General features: G+C 44.9%; 1 protein-coding gene across 1 annotated transcript in view; it reads right to left on the bottom strand.

The window, feature by feature from the left end:
* The window catches only part of LOC134936129 (complement C3-like), an 828,079-nt gene that overhangs the window by 112,974 nt on the left and 695,715 nt on the right, over positions 1-19,390 (bottom strand). Inside the window, exons 29-30 of the mRNA XM_063931046.1 lie at positions 18,707-18,870; positions 17,149-17,307 (exon numbers count right to left, since the gene is read on the bottom strand). Coding sequence (XP_063787116.1) covers positions 17,149-17,307; positions 18,707-18,870 — 323 coding nt within the window. The remainder of the gene's footprint in view (positions 1-17,148; positions 17,308-18,706; positions 18,871-19,390) is intronic.

Raw genomic sequence — 19,390 nt, 5'->3', positions numbered from 1 at the left:
CATCTGAAGATGCGACCCGGACCACTTGTCCAACAGATCCCACTGAAAGATCCTTGCATGGAACCTGCCGAATGGAATTTCTTCGTAAGAAGCTACCAACTTTCCCAGGACTCGCGTGCATTGATGCACCGACACCTGTATTTGTTTTAGGAGGTCTCTGACTAGAGATGACAACTCCTTGGCCTTCTCCTTCGGGAGAAACACTTTTTTCTGTTCTGTGTCCAGAACCATACCCAGGAACAGTAGACGCGTCGTAGGAACCAGCTGCGACTTTGGAATATTCAGAATCCAGCCGTGCTGTTGTAGCACTTCCCGAGATAGTGCTACTCTGACCAACAACTGCTCCCTGGACCTCGCCTTTATAAGGAGATCATCCAAGTACGGGATAAATATAACTCCCTTTTTTCTAAGGAGTATCATAATTTCGGCCATTACCTTGGTAAATACCCTCGGTGCCGGGGACAGACCACAGCAACGTCTGGAATTGGTAATGACAGTCCTGTACCACAATTCTGAGGTACGCCTGGTGAGGAGGGTAAATGGGGACATGCAGGAAGCATCCTTGATGTCCAGTGATACCATGTAATCCCCTTCGTCCAGGCTTGCAATAACCGCCCTGAGCGATTCCATTTTGAACTCGAACCTTCGTATATAAGTGTTCAAGAATTTCAATTTTAGAATGGGTCTCACCGAACCGTCTGGTTTCGGTACCCAAACATTGTGGAATAGTAACCCTGGCCTTGTTGAAGGAGGGGTACCTTGATTATCACCTGCTGGAAGTACAGCTTGTGAATTGCCGCCAGTACTACCTTCCGAGGGCAGCAGGCAAGGCTGATGTGAGGTAACGGCGAGGGGGAGTCGCTTCAAACTCCAGCTTGTATCCCTGTGTGCAGAACCTAGGGATCCACCTGTGAGCGAGCCCACTGGTCGCTGAAGTTCCCAAGATGCGCCCCCACCGCACCTGGCTCCACCTGTGGAGCCCCAGCATCATGCGGTGGACTCAGAGGAAGCGGGGGAAGAATTTTGATCCTGGGAACTGGCTGTCTGGTGCAGCTTTTTCCCTCTTCCCTTGTCTCTGTGCAGAAAGGAAGCGCCTTTGACCCGCTTGCTTTTCTGAAGCCGAAAGGACTGTACCTGATAATACGGTGCTTACTTAGGCTGTGAGGAAACCTGAGGTAAAAATTTTCCTTCCCAGCTGTTGCTGTGGATACGAGGTCCCAGAGACCATCCCCAAACAATTCCTCACCCTTATAAGGCAGAATATCCATGTACCTTTTAAAATCAGCATCACCTGTCCACTGCCGGGTCCCTAATACCCTTCTGGCAGAATGGACATTGCAGTAATACTGGATGCCAGCCGGCAAATATCCGTCTGTGCATCCCTCATATATAAGACGACGTCTTTAATATGCTCTATGATTAGCAAAATAGTACCCCTGTCGAGGTAACAATCTGACAGGGTATCAGACCACGCTGTAGCAGCACTATCCATGCTGAGGCAATCGCAGGTCTCAGTATAGTACCTGAGTGTGTATTGATAATGCTGATTTGATTACCTTATAACCTTCACTATATTTGGGTAAGAGACTCAATACGCAATTGGCGTATGGGGTACCGTAAGGGTACGCACTTAGCGTAGCCTACGCTCGGCCCTGATCGAGACGCACATGCGGCACGCTCGCTCACAGCTTAATGCGTGGTGTCGAGCACGCTATAGGCGGGCGACTACCGTAATGCTACGCTACCAGCGTAGCGGACGCTCGAGACCGCGAGGAGATCACGAGCGGCGCAGACGCTCACAAGATGACAATCAGTAAACCTTGAATGTAACACACAGAAAGGATACTCTTATGCTGTAAACCTTGTACTGAAACACTGTAGCGATATAACGCTGCTTAACCTTGTTAATACTAAAGCTGTTTGAGCGATCGATGTAATGTAATGTAATGAACACACAATACCGTGCTAAGGATCCAACACCTTTACTAACAAGCTTTTAAGTTATATCGAAAAAGGTAAAAACAGTTTACAAGTCATACACTACAAGCTAACATATAATTCTAACAGAATATCTAGACAGAAATATACAATAGCGTCACAATCTTATACAATAACGGAGAGAGAGAGGGAATGGCCAACACAAACAGAGAGCAAAATGATCACAGAGAATTACTTACAAACACTGGGAACGATCGCTGCGCTAGTCCTGGTACCAGCTCCAAGTTAGTCAATATGAAAACCGTTTGTGGAGTGAGAGACATTGAGCTGTCCAGGCTGGCTGATCTTATATACACTGCATACAGTACACTACAAAGGGACCTATAATCTCATTGTTCATTGGACACAGGAATGTCTCCTCGCATCATAACAAAAGGTCATAGGTTAGTTTGAACAGGTGGGCTGTGGCTATTTCAAACAGCTCAGGTGGGAGGGAATCTTCGGATTCCCGCCGCATGGATAATGAACTGCAAATATAGGATATGTCCAGAAATTACTAATGGCCATAACTATACGCAGGAGCGATTAATCTATACCTAACCAACACCGGATTGTTGCTATTAAAATACTCTTCGGTTAGGTACCAGACACCACTGTCCAACCTTAAACAGACCCTTTGTATTATGTAAAGAGGGATTCCTATGTCCCTGAACAAGTCACATTAAACAAACTTACAGTTATCACTAAGGGGAACATTACCTATAAAACCTGCTATATGGATTTATTAAGCAGCGATTGAGTCGCTCGCTAGACGCACACAAACTCTACCGTAAATGCACATACCATGAGTTCAAGCGCACGCCCGTAGGGGCGCCGTCACGCAACTGCGAATATGTGCACGCACGCCAGAGAAAGTGCATGTGCAGCGGGCAAGCGCATGAGGTGCATATACGGCAACGTGTAGCGTGATATTTTTCTGACTTTGACAGTCCACCCTTTGGCAGTCACCAATAACTGCCACTTCCTAAAACAGTTCAAAAAGAGAAAAATATATGTCATATGTAAATACATTTCTATGATTGGGTAAGGGAGGAGAGAAGAAGGTGGGAAAAAGGTATGACCTAGTGAGATAGTAGAAGCATGTGTGTATGAGTCCATGTTTGAGGGGTCATGTATCATCGTGCCGTACATGTTTTAAATCAAGCTTCGAGGTATTGCGAAGTATACATTTGAATTCCGTCTTATCCCGTATTAAGGGTCTGTGGATGGGCTGTCAAACTTTACCGAGCTCTTTTCGGCTTTTGGTTGTAACAAAATGGGGGAGCACATTTTAGTTGATGATACATGAATGGGGGGGTATGTGAGTGCTGATATCTGTGTCTATATTCCCTATCGACTATGTGTGTCATTACCTGAAGGTTGTAGAAATGAAGATAAGAAGCAATTATGGCAAATGCAGTCATCATCTATGTGAGGTTAATATACATTTGTTGATTGAGGTCTTGTCTTGTGTCTTGTCTCGATGTACATGTTGACTGTAGTCTCCCGATGCTTTTGCTATAATTGCTGAGCAAAAAGCTTTCTCAATGTCCATAGACTTACAATCTTTAAAGTATTGGGCTATTGTAAAAGTTAAAGTCACTAGGGATATTGGGGGGTCTATGGCATTGTCCATCAGTGGTCTGTATAAAAGGTTGTCAAATTCTTCTTCTAAGCGGATGTCTTTGTACCTTGGAGGAAAACAAAGGAGAAACGGGTGAAAGAAACGGACCGTGGAATCACATTTTCATCACAACATTGTCTCTATCGTTGGGTCATAAATCAAATTTGTTGTTATTACAGTGTCCTCACTCCTTAGACTCATCACTCTGGCTTTACCTTTACACTTTGTCAAACTCTGAACGCATCTAAATATCAAACCGACCAATATGATGATACCCAGAATACACAAAAGAAATTTCCCTACATCCATAATAATACCTTGGGCCCATTCTCCTAAACCAGAGAACCAATTTCGTGGGTTCAACCATGACACCCAACTGGTCAGCTCATTACCCACAGCAGCAAAGGTGAGATTGTGTTTCCTTCGGAACTCCCATTTTAATTGTAAAATGTCATCCATCTTTTGGTCTATGACCTCGACCGGGTCCTCAGTGCTGTTTGTAATGTACGTGCAGCACTTTACTCCATATTGAGTAGCCAAGGTGACACAATACCCGCCTGTCACTGCTGTGAGATAATTGAGAACACATCCTATGCTGAACCAGTTCTGTTTTGTAGGCTTGTAACTCTCTTCCAGTATACCTGAATGTGTCGTCATACATTTCGGTGATATTGTCTAATAAATTAGCAAGCGCAGATATATATCTATAATTCAACACTCCTCTGGCGGTACGAGTGATATCTAACGCGAGTAGGACTTGAATCCCGGTGGATTCATGGATCAGGTCAGAGGCCGGATGCTCTGTTCTTTCTATCAGGTGCCGTTTAACGATGTGCTCGTAATGGGTGTGAGTATAAGGAGCTTGGGCACCACGGTGAATATCTTTCATTTTAGTGTGGGATACAGTCATTACCTCAGGCAGTACTTTTCCAATATAACATAACCCTTCTGAGTTTGGGGCAAGCCACTTATACGCCTTCCTCCCGCATATGAAATATGCATCATCGGGGAGAACATATGGGACGGAGTATGACATTACCATGTTACAAATTTTCCATGTGAACTACCCTAACCCTAATTCTCCCATCTGTTTAGTACACGTATCAGTTTGTACGATCTGTGCACAGTATCCTGGTGATACTTCTCCAACTCGCATGATCCTACTTCCTAAGGTGTACCTATACCGGAAAAATTTCCCATGGTCGGCTATCTGGCGTATAAGTTCTGTGTCTATGGGCAATCTGTAGGCTCTGTGTGAAAATGTCATGGTTTGATTACTCCATGACACTTCCCAATTTCCCGGCTTTCGGGGATTGGAAATGTTAAAGCACACTAGGGATCTGTCCACATGATATTGGTGGAGCTTCAAACTAGGAGGACTAGAGATATTAAACCTCCTGTCCACCGGCCTCCCACCACTTAGCTTAAGTACCTCTCCTACCGTTAAAGGGAATGGTACTAGTCCTGATTTGCTATGGCCTTGAGGTACTTGAGAGCATACCCAACAATCTGTCTGATTTAACACTTTACCCACTAAGGAGTGATAGTCACTTAATGGATGCCGGTCCATGTGGATATTAAAACTGGACTGACATTTCTTGATGCACCCATCCTCGACTATACTGTCACAGTGTCTACAGATGCAGTTCTCTTCAGCTAACAATCCTTCACAATTTCTTCTATTGTCGATGCTACCAGATCGTTTTCTGATACTCGCCTTTACTCGGTGATTATGTTGTTCTTAGAAATCTACGCCTCCATCCTGGTCATCAGAACCCATTCCAGATCCTTCCTCGACCTCCATGGTACTCTCACCGAAACAGACTGCTCTGGTCAACATCATGGTTAACAGGAAAATCCGTATCACAGTCTCTTGTGGCAAGTCCATCTTAGAGGAGTAAAGGGAGAAAATAAGAAGGGGGAAGGGAAATAGGAGGGAGGTGGGAACTGGAGAAAATAACAAATGGGAAAAAGAAATCTGGCTCGACAAGTTTCTGGTCTTATTATCCTCAACGCTCAGGTGTCGTCTCACTCTTCCCTGAACAGACACTCTAGTGATACAACCTCTACCGTCTGTTCTTTGCCACGGGACCTCTCTGGATCCGCAACCTTCTTACAATGAGACGTATGGACCCAAGTCTCTCTCTCGGCAACCTTCAAAGCAGTTGTGCTGGTCAATAAGACTTGATATGGTCCTTCCCATCTGTCAATAAGGCAACCTGAGCGTAGAAAATTCTGTATCATTACATAATCCCCAGGTTCAATGTCATGACAATTACTGTCTGGCAAATCAGGAATCACCAACTTTAGATTATCAGTCTGATTCCTCAATTGCTTACTCATCTTAACCAAGTACTTTACGGTTACTTCATTGTTACATTTCAAATCATCCTGGGGGTTAAACATAACATGGGGTTGTCGACCAAACAGAATTTCAAAAGGAGACAGATTAAGAGGGGACCTGGGAGTGGTTCTGATGCTGTATAATACAATTGGCAAAGCTTCAGGCCACAACAATCCTGTTTCAGTCATTACCTTGCTCAATTTATTTTTAATAGTGCTGTTTACTCTTTCCACCTTCGCACTCGCCTGGGGGCAGTACGGAGTGTGCAGCTTACTATTAATTCCCATCAACTTACACATTGTTTGAAAGACTTCACCTGTAAAATGGGTACCCCTATCACTTTCAATTATTCTAGGGATACCGTACCTACACACAAATTCCTGCACAATTTTCTTTGCAGTAAATACAGCGGTATTTGTGGCCGCAGGAAATGCTTCGACCCAATTAGAGAATACATCAATACAGAACAAAACATACTTTAAATTTCTACAAGGTGGCAATTGTATGAAATCAATTTGTATTACCTGGAAAGGGCCATCTGTCGGAGGGATATGGGATGGCTCTGTCGGTATTGCCTTTCCGATATTCTTCCTCAAGCAGGTGAGGCATGTCATCGCTCTTTTACCCGCATGGGAAGAAAATCCTGGGGCGCACCAATAAGCTCTTACTAGCTTACACATTCCTTCTTTGCCTAGATGAGTCAGCCCATGTGCTGCTTCCGCTAGACTTGGAAGGTATGCTCTGGGTGCCACTGGTTTACCTTGTCCATCTGTCCAGAGTCCTGAGGACTCCTGGCCATATCCTTTTGACCTCCAAACTGCCTTTTCCTGTGGAGAACACAAATTTTGCATTTCACACAATTTCTGTGTGTTTACAGTATTAAATACCATCAGCTGTGTGGTGTCAGTCTGTCTGGGGGTGCCGGCTGCTAATTTAGCAGCTTCGTCTGCTCGGCTGTTACCAAGTGATACTGGGTCTTGGCTATATGTGTGAGCTTTACACTTGATAACAGCCACTCTGTCGGGTACCTGTATCGCTGTTAGAAGTCTTTTGATGTGGGCTGCATGCGCTACGGGTGTGCCAGCTGCTGTCATGAAATTTCTGAGGCGCCATAGGGCTCCGAAATCATGGACTACTCCGAAGGCGTACCTAGAATCTGTGTAAATATTGGCTGACTTGCCCTTAGCCATTTCACATGCTCTGGTTAGGGCAACCAGTTCAGCAACTTGTGCTGAGTGAGGTGGGCCTAGCGGTTCTGCTTCTATGGTACCTTGGTCATCTACGACTGCGTATCCAGTACACAAGTCTTCCGAGTCCGTCTGTCTGTGACAACTACCGTCAGTGTAGAAAGTAAAATCTACATCTTCCAGTGGGTTGTCACTGATGTCAGGCCTTGCCGTGAAATTTTGGGTCAAATATTCCATACAATCATGCGTGTCATCCCCTGTATTAAATCCTCCTTCACCATCACTCTCATCCTCCACCCTTTGTGCCTGTCCAGGCACACCTGGGAGATACGTTGCAGGATTTAATGCGCTGCATCTCCTTATGGTAATGTTTACGGGGGCCATCAATGCCAATTCCCATCTTGTAAACCGCGCTGATGAGACGTGTCTGGTTTGGGCAGAATTCAGTAAGGCTGACACTGCATGTGGTGTATGAATTGTGAGGTTGTGTCCTAGCACTACATCTTCGCTTTTTGTGACTAGCAATGCTAGCACGCTTTGCAAGCATGTGGGGAGGGATCGCGCTACCGTATCTAGCTGAGCGCTGTAGTAGGCTACCGGCCTGCTGGCATCACCATGCTTCTGGGTTAGGACACCTGCTGCGCACCCAGCACTCTCTGTTCCGTACAGCTCAAAGGGTTTCCCATAGTCTGGCATACCCAATGCCGGTGCCTGCGTTAGGCACTGTTTAAGTCTCTCAAATGCCATCTCAGATTCGTCTGTGTGCGAAATCCGATCAGGTTTATTTGATGAAACCATCTCCTGCAATGGTAAGGCCAGTATGGAAAAACCTGGGATCCAGTTACGTCAATACCGACACATTCCTAAAAACGTTCTAATTTGTTGCTGGGTTTGTGGCAGGGTCATGTCACGAATTGCTTGAATTCTATCAGCGGTGAGGTGTCTCAGTCCTTGTGTCAGACAGTGTCCCAAATACTTCACCCGGTCCTGGCATAATTGTAACTTGTCTTTGGAAACTTTGTGTCCTGTGTCTGAAAGATGAAACAGGAGTTGTTTCGTATCTTTCAGGGACGCTTCCAGTGAATCTGAACACAGTCGTAAATCATCCACATACTGTATCAATATTGATCCACTCTCTGGTTGGAAAGACTGTAAACAATCATGTAGAGCCTGTGAGAAAATACTTGGACTGTCTATGAAACCTTGTGGTAAGCGAGTCCATGTATATTGAACCCCTCTGTATGTAAATGCGAATAAGTATTGACTGTCAGGGTGCAGAGGTACCGAGAAGAAAGCGGAGCAGAGGTCAATCACAGTGAAAAATTTGGCAGTGGGAGGGATTTGCATTAGGATAACAGCTGGATTTGGCACTACGGGGAATTGACTCTCAACTATTTTGTTGACCCCTCTTAGATCCTGTACTAATCTGTAACCCCTCCCCCCCCACTCTTTTTAACAGGGAAGATGGGACTATTTGCAGTGCTGGACGTCCTTACCAGAATGCCCTGTTGTAGCAAGCGCTCTATTACAGGGTAAACTCCTAACTCCACCTCTGGCTTCAGAGGGTACTGTGGGATTTTTGGAGCTATCCTACCATCTTTTACTTGCACAACTACTGGGGCTACATTTGCCATCAATCCAGTGTCTTGTCCGTCCTTGGTCCAAAGTGACTCCGGTATCTGGGAAGTCATTTCTTCTATCTTGGACGGACACCTATTTACAATAACAGTGTGTGACATTAATCTTGTTGGGGAGTCTAACATATCTTGTGCTTCCTGAGCGTGGTTTTCGGGTATGTCCAAGAACACACCTTCAGGAGTACAATATATGACGCATCCCATTTTGCACAGTAAATCTCTCCCTAAGAGATTAGTCGGAGCCGATGCAGCAAGCAGAAAAGAATGCTTGGTATGCAAAGGCCCTATCGTAACCTCTGTTGGTTTGCTTAAAGGGTATTGTCGTACTACTCCTGTAACTCCCATGGCTGGAATTGTTTTACCAGTGGTTCTCATGCCCACGGTCGAATTTATCACTGACTTGGCCGCCCCCGTATCTACAAGGAAATTTAGAGATTTTCCAGCTACATCAATTGTGACCTCGGGTTTACTTCCAAGGCTCGCAATCAATTTCACTGGCTGCAGATTACAGGTGTGGCCCAACCCCTATGGTGTGTGGTGACCTCCCTGCATTGCAGTGGCAGCTATTACCTGTGAAGGGGGTAAATAGGTATTATCAGAGACTTGCCAGTCTCTTTTCGGGGGATACCTTCTTGTTTCCCCTGCGTGTGGCTCATAACTCCGTTTCTGCGGTCCTTGATCCCAATTTCGTGTGTCATGTCGTTGTCTAGGGGGTTGATATGATTTTTGTGCATTTTTCGATCTACAGTCTCGTGCAAAATGTCCCTCTTTATGACAGTAATAACAAGTTACAACATTTGACTTACCCACAGGGGTCGGAGATTTATACAGAGGTGGCCTTGTGGTCGGGGCCTGTATACTTACGGCCATTAACTTATCACTTTGTGACTCCCTGTGTCTGGTGATATTCCGATCATGATCAATAGCGGCCTCTCTCAAAGTAGCCACCGACAGACCTCGCCAACATGGTTGGGTGGTCTGTACCCTTGTCCTTAATACTTCCTTTAAACCATCCATTAACACAGATACTGCTACTTCTCTATGATTCACATTTGTCTTAATGTCTTCTATGCCTGTATACTTAGCCATTTCCTGTAGTGCCCGATGAAAATACTCAGCAGCTGTTTCTCCCTCTTTCTGTTTGATGGAGAAAATTTTGTTCCATTTGGCAACAGTTGGAAAATACTCTTTTAACTGTAAATTTATTCTCTTTACATTATCTTGGTTGTACTTATCCGTAAGGGGTACGTCTTCATCTAATTTACAGTCAGCTAAAAATCTCGCCGAGTCGACATTGGAGGGTAAACATGCCCTCAGCAATATCTGCCAGTCTTTGTTATTGGGCTCCACAGTATTTCCTAGTTCTCTAATGTATTTCTGGCTTGCAACTAGATCTTTCCTAGGATCCGGGAATTCAGACACCATTGATCTTAATTCCATTCGGGAAAAGGGGCAGTGCATGGCGATGTGTCTGAGAGGAGTGACTCCTGAAGTGTCAGTTTTCCCATTTGGCACTGCAATTACCCTAACGGGATTAAGTTCAATAACATCATTCTGAGTAGATTCTACAATATGTGGTGAAATGGTTTCAGCATAGTGTGTGGTGCCGTACTTACCAGTTGATACGACCTCACCTGTCCCTCCACTAGGGGCCTTTGATACTGCTCTTACTGGCTGGGCCGTGCCCACTGTTGTTTCTGCTATGGTGGCTGCTAGAGAGAGTGCCGATATTGTTGTTGGTTCATCCTCTTGGTCACACTTCTGGGGAAAGTTTAAAACAGGGTACAGCTTGCACGGATTAGTAATTGCATCAATAATCTTAGTCACATTATTCTTAACATTTATACAGTTACTAAGTGCATGTTTATCATACACCAGTGTGTCATTCTCTTTAACCACTTTCTCTCCCGTTATGTATGGTGGCGGTGGCGCAGTGGCTATCAGTTTCCTGATAGGGTTAGATCCAGCCGCTTGAGCCAATCCTCTCTGTATTTCACCCTCCTGTTGCCATAACTGTAAATAGTCATAATGTTTGATCCGTCTCTTTGCAGATTTAATGAGACATATCCTTCTCCTTAGATTTTGTAACACATCTGGGCTAAAACTGCCTACCCGTGGAACTTTTCCCCATCATGTACAGTCATTCTTTCCCATTCATCGCACAAAACCTCTGTGTGTGAACCGTATTTCTCACACATTACATACCTTGCCGATCCGATTGGTCGATTTACTAAGTCAACCCGAACCGAGGTTGATCGCCCCCTACCTGAACAACTGGCCCCCATCTTTGCAGGTGTTGCTTTCACTACCTCTGACCTTCAAATCAGGGTCTTCAGCGAACCCTTACAAAAACCAAGATGTCCGGGGTATGCCGGCGGCGGAAGTTTACCGAGTACTCCACTCACTCGCCCACGTCGACCAATACGCCCACACACTGCCTTAGCACTGGCGTACTCAACCTAGGGCCCCTGCGACCTGAACCTCTATTTACTGGAACATGTGGGTGTAATCCGCAGAGCACTTAACCCTTTCCAGTAACTATTGGTTGTTGGATAGTTCCCAAGTGACCAGCGAACTTCCCTTAAAATAAAAAAAATTACACAAATCACGTTAGAATGTACAAATAGCGTTTGTGACCCCTCTAGCATACGTAAATGGTACTGGGTCAAGTTACTAATTAATGCACACAATTACGTGCGGTACAATCGTTCTGCACATAAGCAACTAATCTTATGTGCGGAACGACCAACGGAATCGAAAATTACGGCTGCGAATTCCTTCAGCCTGAGCTTAATGGCCTATATGGGTATCGCACCAACCCTTTCTGGTGTTGTGCTCCTTTTATCTATAGCGGACTTCTTAGTCTGCTGTACCTAGACCTCCTGGTCTGTCTGGACCTCCTGGTCTGTGCTACAGTAGACCTCCTGGTCTGCTATACTCTAATGCTCTTTTTAAATGTTTAACAAGGGATGCCTCCCAAGCCACCATGCAGTCACTTACACGTATGTACCTCACGAGAACTCGATGATTTCCTGTGGTTCAACCCCAAAAATTTTAGAAACTTATATATATGTATACACACTCTTTCACCTCATATACTCTTTACTTTCGTTTCTGCGCAGAAATCCCTTTCATTCAGTAACACAGTCTAGTCCAGATGAGTCGCAAATTAGAGAAGGATCTAGTAGCTTAAAATTTTGGACACTGAAATTGACTTGCGCTATTTATCGCGTTGCCTCCTTTTCGCCTATCTAAAAAAAAACTATCGTGTGATTTGTATTATGTGTGCGTACCCAGACGCTCCGTTGCGTAATATACGCTCCATGCTCCGGCCCTTGCGTCGCGTACGCGAGTCTCACCCTTTTGTTAGAGACACGTGTACGCCAGCCAGATATGTCCACAGAAATACAATTAACACGTCTATATCAATGTAGATGATTTTTAACTGTAATCATCTACCGAGCACCACACAGGCCTTTCCTTGTATCTTTAGGCAAAGCTATGCGCGTGTTTTACAAATGACCTCTTAATGTATTATTTTTACTCTTTAACTACCAATAGCAACAAGTCTTTCTCAGCACGTTATCAATTATGAAATGGCAATCAGGAGAGTGATGTGAAAATACACAAATGAAAGGAAATGCAGATGTATGCGTGCGTGCGTACGCAAGACAGAAATAAACAGTTTTAAAAAGACAATAGCGTATTGTTCTTACCTCCGGTTCCGGATTCCCCCAGCACTCCTACAACGTAGCGAAACAGACGCTTATCTAGCCAGCACTACTGCCTTCCCGCCCTTGCTGGCAGATAAAGTATGTATTTCGCTGGTGCGGATATGTGGAGGACGGACGAGCCGCCAATTGATAATGCTGATTTGATTACCTTATAACCTTCACTATATTTGGGTAAGAGACTCAATATGCAATTGGCGTATGGGGTACCGTAAGGGTAAAACACTTAGCGTAGCCTATGCTCGGCCGTGATCGAGACGCACATGCGGCACGCTCGCTCACAGCTTAATGCGTGGTGTCGAGCACGCTATAGGCGGGCGACTACCGTAATGCTACGCTACCAGCGTAGCGGACGCTCGAGACCACGAGGAGATCACGAGCGGCGCAGACGCTCACAAGATGACAATCAGTAAACCTTGAATGTAACACACAGAAAGGATACTCTTATGCTGTAAACCTTGTACTGAAACACTGTAGCGATATAACGCTGCTTAACCTTGTTAATACTAAAGCTGTTTGAGCGATCGAGATGCTCCTATTACCCTCTGCAATGTAATGAACACACAATACCGTGTTAAGGATCCAACACCTTTACTAACAAGCTTTTAAGTTATATCGAAAAAGGTAAAAACAGTTTACAAGTCATACACTACAAGCTAACATATAATTCTAACAGAATATCTAGACAGAAATATACAATAGCGTCACAATCTTATACAATAACGGAGAGAGAGAGGGAATGGCCAACACAAACAGAGAGCAAAATGATCACAGAGAATTACTTACAAACACTGGGAACGATCGCTGCGCTAGTCCTGGTACCAGCTCCAAGTTAGTCAATATGAAAACCGTTTGTGGAGTGAGAGACATTGAGCTGTCCAGGCTGGCTGATCTTATATACACTGCATACAGTACACTACAAAGGGACCTATAATCTCATTGTTCATTGGACACAGGAATGTCTCCTCGCATCATAACAAAAGGTCATAGGTTAGTTTGAACAGGTGGACTGTGGCTATTTCAAACAGCTCAGGTGGGAGGGAATCTTCGGATTCCCGCCGCATGGATAATGAAATGCAAATATAGGATATGTCCAGAAATTACTAATGGCCATAACTATACGCAGGAGTGATTAATCTATACCTAACCAACACCGGATTGTTGCTATTAAAATACTCTTCGGTTAGGTACCAGACACCACTGTCCAACCTTAAACAGACCCTTTGTATTACGTAAAGAGGGATTCCTATGTCCCTGAACAAGTCACATTAAACAAACTTACAGTTATCACTAAGGGGAACATTACCTATAAAACCTGCTATATGGATTTATTAAGCAGCGATTGAGTCGCTCGCTAGACGCACACAAACTCTACCGTAAATGCACATACCATGAGTTCAAGCGCACGCCCGTAGGGGCGCCGTCACGCAACTGCGAATATGTGCACGCACGCCAGAGAAAGTGCATGTGCAGCGGGCAAGCGCATGAGGTGCATATATGGCAACGTGTAGCGTGATATTTTTCTGACTTTGACAGTATATACAGACTTCAGGATATCCTCCTGCTTTCTATCAGCAGGCTCCTTCAAGGTGGCCGTATCCTAAGACGGCAGTGCCACCTTTTTTGACAAACGTTAGAGCGCCTTATCCACCCTAGGGGATATCTCCCACGTGACCTATCCTCTGGCGGGAAAAGGTACGCCATCAGTAACTTTTTAGAAATTATCAGTTTCTTAATGGGGGAACCCACGCTTCTTCACACACTTCATTCACTCATCTGATGGGGGAACAAAACACTGGCTGCTTTTTCTCCCCAAACATAAAACCCCTTTTTAGTGGTATTTGGGTTAATGTCAGAAATGTGTAACACATTTTTCATTGCCGAGATCATGCAACGGATGCTCCTAGTGGATTGTGTATATATCTCAATCTCGTCGACACTGGAGTCAGACTCCGTGTCGACATCTGTGTCTGCCATCTGAGGTAGCGGGCGTTTTTGAGCCCCTGATGGCCTTTAAGACGCCTGGGCAGGCGCGGCCTGAGATGCCGGCTGTCCCACAGCTGTCACATCATCCAGCCTTTTATGTAAGTAGTTGACACTGTCGGTTAATACCTTCCACATATCCACCCACTCTGGTGTCGACCCCGCAGGGGGTGACATCACATTTATCGGCACCTGCTCAGCCTCCACCTAAAGCTCCTCATCAACCATGTCGACACAGCCGTACCGATACACCGCACACACACAGGGAATGCTCTGACTGAGGACAGGACCCCACAAAGTCCTTTGGGGAGACAGAGAGAGAGTATGCCAGCACACACCACAGCGCTATTTAATCAGGGATTTACACTAACAGGAAGTGATTTTTCCCTATAGCTGCTTTTTATATATCTATATACATAGTTTTGCGCCTACATTTAGTGCCCCCCCTCTCTTTTTAACCCTTGAGCCTGGCAACTGCAGGGGAGAGCCTGGGGAGCTGTCTTTCAGCTGCACTGCGAAGAGAAAATGGCGCCAGTGTGCTGAGGGAGATAGCCCCGCCCCTTTTTTCGGCGGACTTCTCCCGCTTTTATATGGATATTTTGGCAGGGGATTTTACACATATATAGCCTTATTTGACTATATTATGTGTTTTTAGCCAGTTTAAGGTACTCTAATTGCAGCCCAGGGTGCCCCCCCAGCGCCCTGCACCCAGTGACCGGAGTGTGGTGTGCATGGGAAGCAATGGCGCACAGCTGCAGTGCTGTGTGCTACCTTAATGAAGACCGAAGTCTTCTGCCGCCGATTTCCAGACACATCTTCTTGCTTCTGGCTCTGCAAGGGGGATGGCGGCGCGGCTCCGGGACCGGACGACCGAGGCTGGGCCTGTGTTTGATCCCTCTGGAGCTAATGGTGTCCAGTAGCCTAAGAAGCCCAAGCTAGCTGCAAGCAGGTAGGTTCGCTTCTCTCCCCTAGGTCCCTCGTAGCAGTGAGTCTGTTGCCAGCAGATCTCACTGAAAATAAAAAACCTAAATATAACTTTCTTTTCTAAGAGTTTAGGAGAGCCCCTAGTGTGCATCCAGCTCAGCCGGGCACAAGATTCTAACTGAGGTCTGGAGGAGGGTCATAGTGGGAGGAGCCAGTGCACACCAGGTAGTCCTAAAGCTTTCTGTAGTTGTGCCCAGTCTCTTGCGGAGCCGCTATTCCCATGGTCCTTACGGAGTTCCCAGCATCCACTAGGACGTCAGAGAAAGTAGCAGTACACACATATCCCCTGATCCTGTTTCACTTCCAAACAAGCATCCTCAATTTCTATTATGTCCTCATCACTATCTTTACTTGTACTGCTCCATAAAGTGCAGATAGATCAGAAATGGTGGAAGGAGGTGAAAGAGGCTTCTCTTTGATGAAAGTGTGAGAAATGTCAGACTCACACATAGCTAACATGGAGACTCCTAGACTCTCCTCAGGCAAATGTGACGGTTCTGAACACACAGTTTGTTCTACTGCCGTCGTGGTTTACATTATTTCGACACCTCTTCTAGACTGAGTTAAAAGGTCTGGTATCATCATAAAAGGCAGAACCACAACTCATAAATAAAAGGCAATGCCTGAGCCTTTCCGTGTGGTGAATGGCATGGCATGTTGACAATTTTATAGTTTTCTGCCCTTGACCTTTTATAGAGGTATTTTTCTTTGCCACTATAAAATATTGTGTTTTTTTTATTTTATTTACGATGCCCTGACCAATACAGTAGTATTGGGTTGCTGCTCCTGCTCTTCACTAAACAAATTATACAACAATATTTTTTTTATTATTATTTTTAAATGGCAACTCGGTTCACATTGCATGGAGACAGACTGCTTTTATATGTACTTGAAGTGAACAAAGCGCACTGGGGTACAGAGCATACTAGGGTAGAGTTCCCTGAACAGTACAAACAATTTATACAACAATATATTTTCTTATTCTTTTTTTAACTGGCAGCTTGGCACAGGGCTTTTATATGTAGGGTACAGGGCACACTTTTTTTTCACTTTTACATTTATTTTTTTACATTTTAACTTCTTTTATTTAAGTTGTTTACTTTTTTCGCAACATACACTACAAAGTCACACTGCATATAAGTGAACACAGTGGGTGGGTTATGGCATGTGGAGTCGGGGCACTGCTGTATGACAGAATTAGACTAAGGGGACTAGACATAGCTTGTGTAGATGGACACAGAACGGCCACTTGTAGATGGACACAGCACAGTACAGCACAGAACACAGCATGCAAAATGGCACAGAGTTACCGCCACCATGTCTTTATATAGAATCCAGAACCCATGAGAATCTGACGCCAGGAGGATAACATTTTGCCTCGATTTGGAATGCGAGCCTGGTGGGAAAACCCGAGCCCATATGACTTGGAAACAGGAAGTTCGGGAGGGGGGCTCGGCTTACAGGTAATCCAAACTGCTCATCTCTAATATGTATATTATTTATCAAAGCCATGAGAAATATTTCTTTAATTACATAATTACAGCTGAACATTTCCAGCAAGTGCTCAGTGTCACACTCTCCTCTATGAGTTTCTTTTAGATATTCCACCTCATTCCAATATCTGCATGACAGGAGCAATGGCTACATCTCTCTCACAGCATCACACTACCTAGGATCTCACCTGATCCGAGCGTTCCAGCATGGCGTTGTTAAGATTGATGCGAAAAGGCGTAGTAAGCGTTCTACCTGGCAGCTTGAAACGGACATCCATATCCAAATCTTTGACAGATGGAACGTCTATCTGATACTGGGCAAGAGCTTGGAATAACATGATAGTAGCCTAGAATAGAAGTGTTGTGGCATGTTTAGGCTCAGTTATGTGAAAAAGCAAGATGTACATTATAGTAATATATTTTCCTGGAACAAATTGCAACTTTAATTACCAATTTACAGACAAGGAAAAAAGAAGAATGAGGATGAGAAGACTGAATGGGAGAAGTATGAGAAGAAGAAATAAATGAGAAGAAGGTGAAAAGAAGAAGAGGAGGAGGCATTCATTTTGTGTGTAAAAGTAGTGTTTAATGCAATGTAAGGGGACTTTTAAGCACACTAGCAGAAGGCTGGAACCCTGCCAACCAGGCCCGGCGACAGGGGGGGTCAAAGGGGACACCTGTACCGGGCCCCGAGGGTTGCAGGGGCCCCATGAATCAGGGAAATAAAATATAGGACGCACTGCCTATTTGAAGTAAATGCCTGCCCAGCTGCCAGTCACCTAAAAAATTAATTAAGTGTCCAATCAGAAGCCGCAATACCTCCTTCCGCGCCCCCCCCCTCCTTACCCTGTCCCTTGGTATGGTCCCATACCGTGGCACCAACGTCGTGACGTCATGACGCTGGCCCGCCGGCACTTCCCTGTCTCCTGCCTCCGCTGAGGAGCTGTCCAGAAGCTGTGCACAACCTCCCGCTGCTGGCCTGTCCACTGGTGTGCGACACTCGGAGGGAGAAGATTGCAGCAGCCCCCCCCGCGGTGCTACACACGATAGAGACACCCTAGCTGTGGTGACAGTGAGTCCTTCCTGGACAGTCTATGTCTGCTTCACAGTGTGTATGTGTGTGTATACAGTTACAGTATATGTATGTAGGTATGTGTATGAGTGTTTTTGTGCTCCAGTAACGGACGGAGTGCACTTTTGTTGTGTGTTTTCCATCTATGTATTGTAGTGTTTCAGTATATGCACAAATCTAGTGCCTTGTATTTGGTGATGCCTGTATTGGCACATGCAGGTTAGGGATATTTAGGGAGTGGGACGGAGGGGAGGGGGGCCCCAGAGATATCAGTGTAACGGGCCCCTAGATTTCTGTTGCCGGCCCTGCTGCCAACACTACCCCTGCAACAAATCAAAATCAAAATCACAGAAACCTTTTAAAATCTGTATACTCAACTTGATCTGGTTAGTAGAATAAGCATTTAATTGCTGGATTATAAGATTCTCATGTATTTCCTGTGTTTTATACATTCAGGCTGGCTGTATTTGGATTTTTTCCTGTAGCGCCATGTCCTGCTAGACTTTCGCCCCTACCTGCAACTGGCAGCTATTAAATAAGGGCCAACATTTTTTCAAGGTACTGTAGGTCATCTGTAACATGTTCATACATTTTTAATTAAACTTATGTGGGGAACTACGCATGGCCAAGGAGGGAGAGTTTCTGTAATGCAAGTTAATGAAAGAGTTACGTACTTGTGTTGATCCATAAACCTCTCCATGGAATCTCTGCTCTGTTAGCCATTGGGCTAATGGTCCAGCCTGCTTTAACTGCTTTAACGTCAGAAGTGTGAGGAGCGCATAGGATGTAGCCTCCAGGGATAAGTGGTGGGAGTCTGGCTCCTCCCAATGATTATTCTCTTGATAAAGAAATATAATGTAGGAAGAGATGTCAGGACAAATCATGCATAATAACATAGATAATCAATGAGCCACTGGCAGGGAATCGGTACATAGAACTGCAGAAAAAAACTAAACTTTTTTACAATGATTTGAATAAAGGGGATGCAATCAATTTGACGGCCCAGCAGTGAGTCCTCAAGGGGAATCTTAGCGCTCTCGCCCAACTGCCAGCACTTTAACGGGCTGGAAGCTGCTGTCAGGATCTTGACAGCCGGCATCCCGCCCACCGGTAAGCAGTATGTATTCCGAATAAAATATGTGTAAGCAGGACAGTATAGAGCAAAACTTACAAACAGAAATGTACTGTAAGAGCTTTACATTAAAATCTTTTAATATTTAAGATGAACAATTTTGCTATAGTAAATGTACATTTATGGGCTTACTGTGATATTTGCTTACCGAATGTACATTGAAATATATGCATACAAGGAGAGTAATATGTTTAGTTGATGTGTTAAAAAAAACAGTAGCATTTGC

The sequence above is a fragment of the Pseudophryne corroboree genome, chromosome 6 (assembly GCF_028390025.1).
Source record: "Pseudophryne corroboree isolate aPseCor3 chromosome 6, aPseCor3.hap2, whole genome shotgun sequence".
NCBI classification, from domain to species: Eukaryota; Metazoa; Chordata; class Amphibia; order Anura; family Myobatrachidae; genus Pseudophryne; species Pseudophryne corroboree.
The sequence above is the reverse complement of the archived record's forward strand: the minus strand, read 5'-3'. Positions and strand labels throughout refer to the sequence as shown.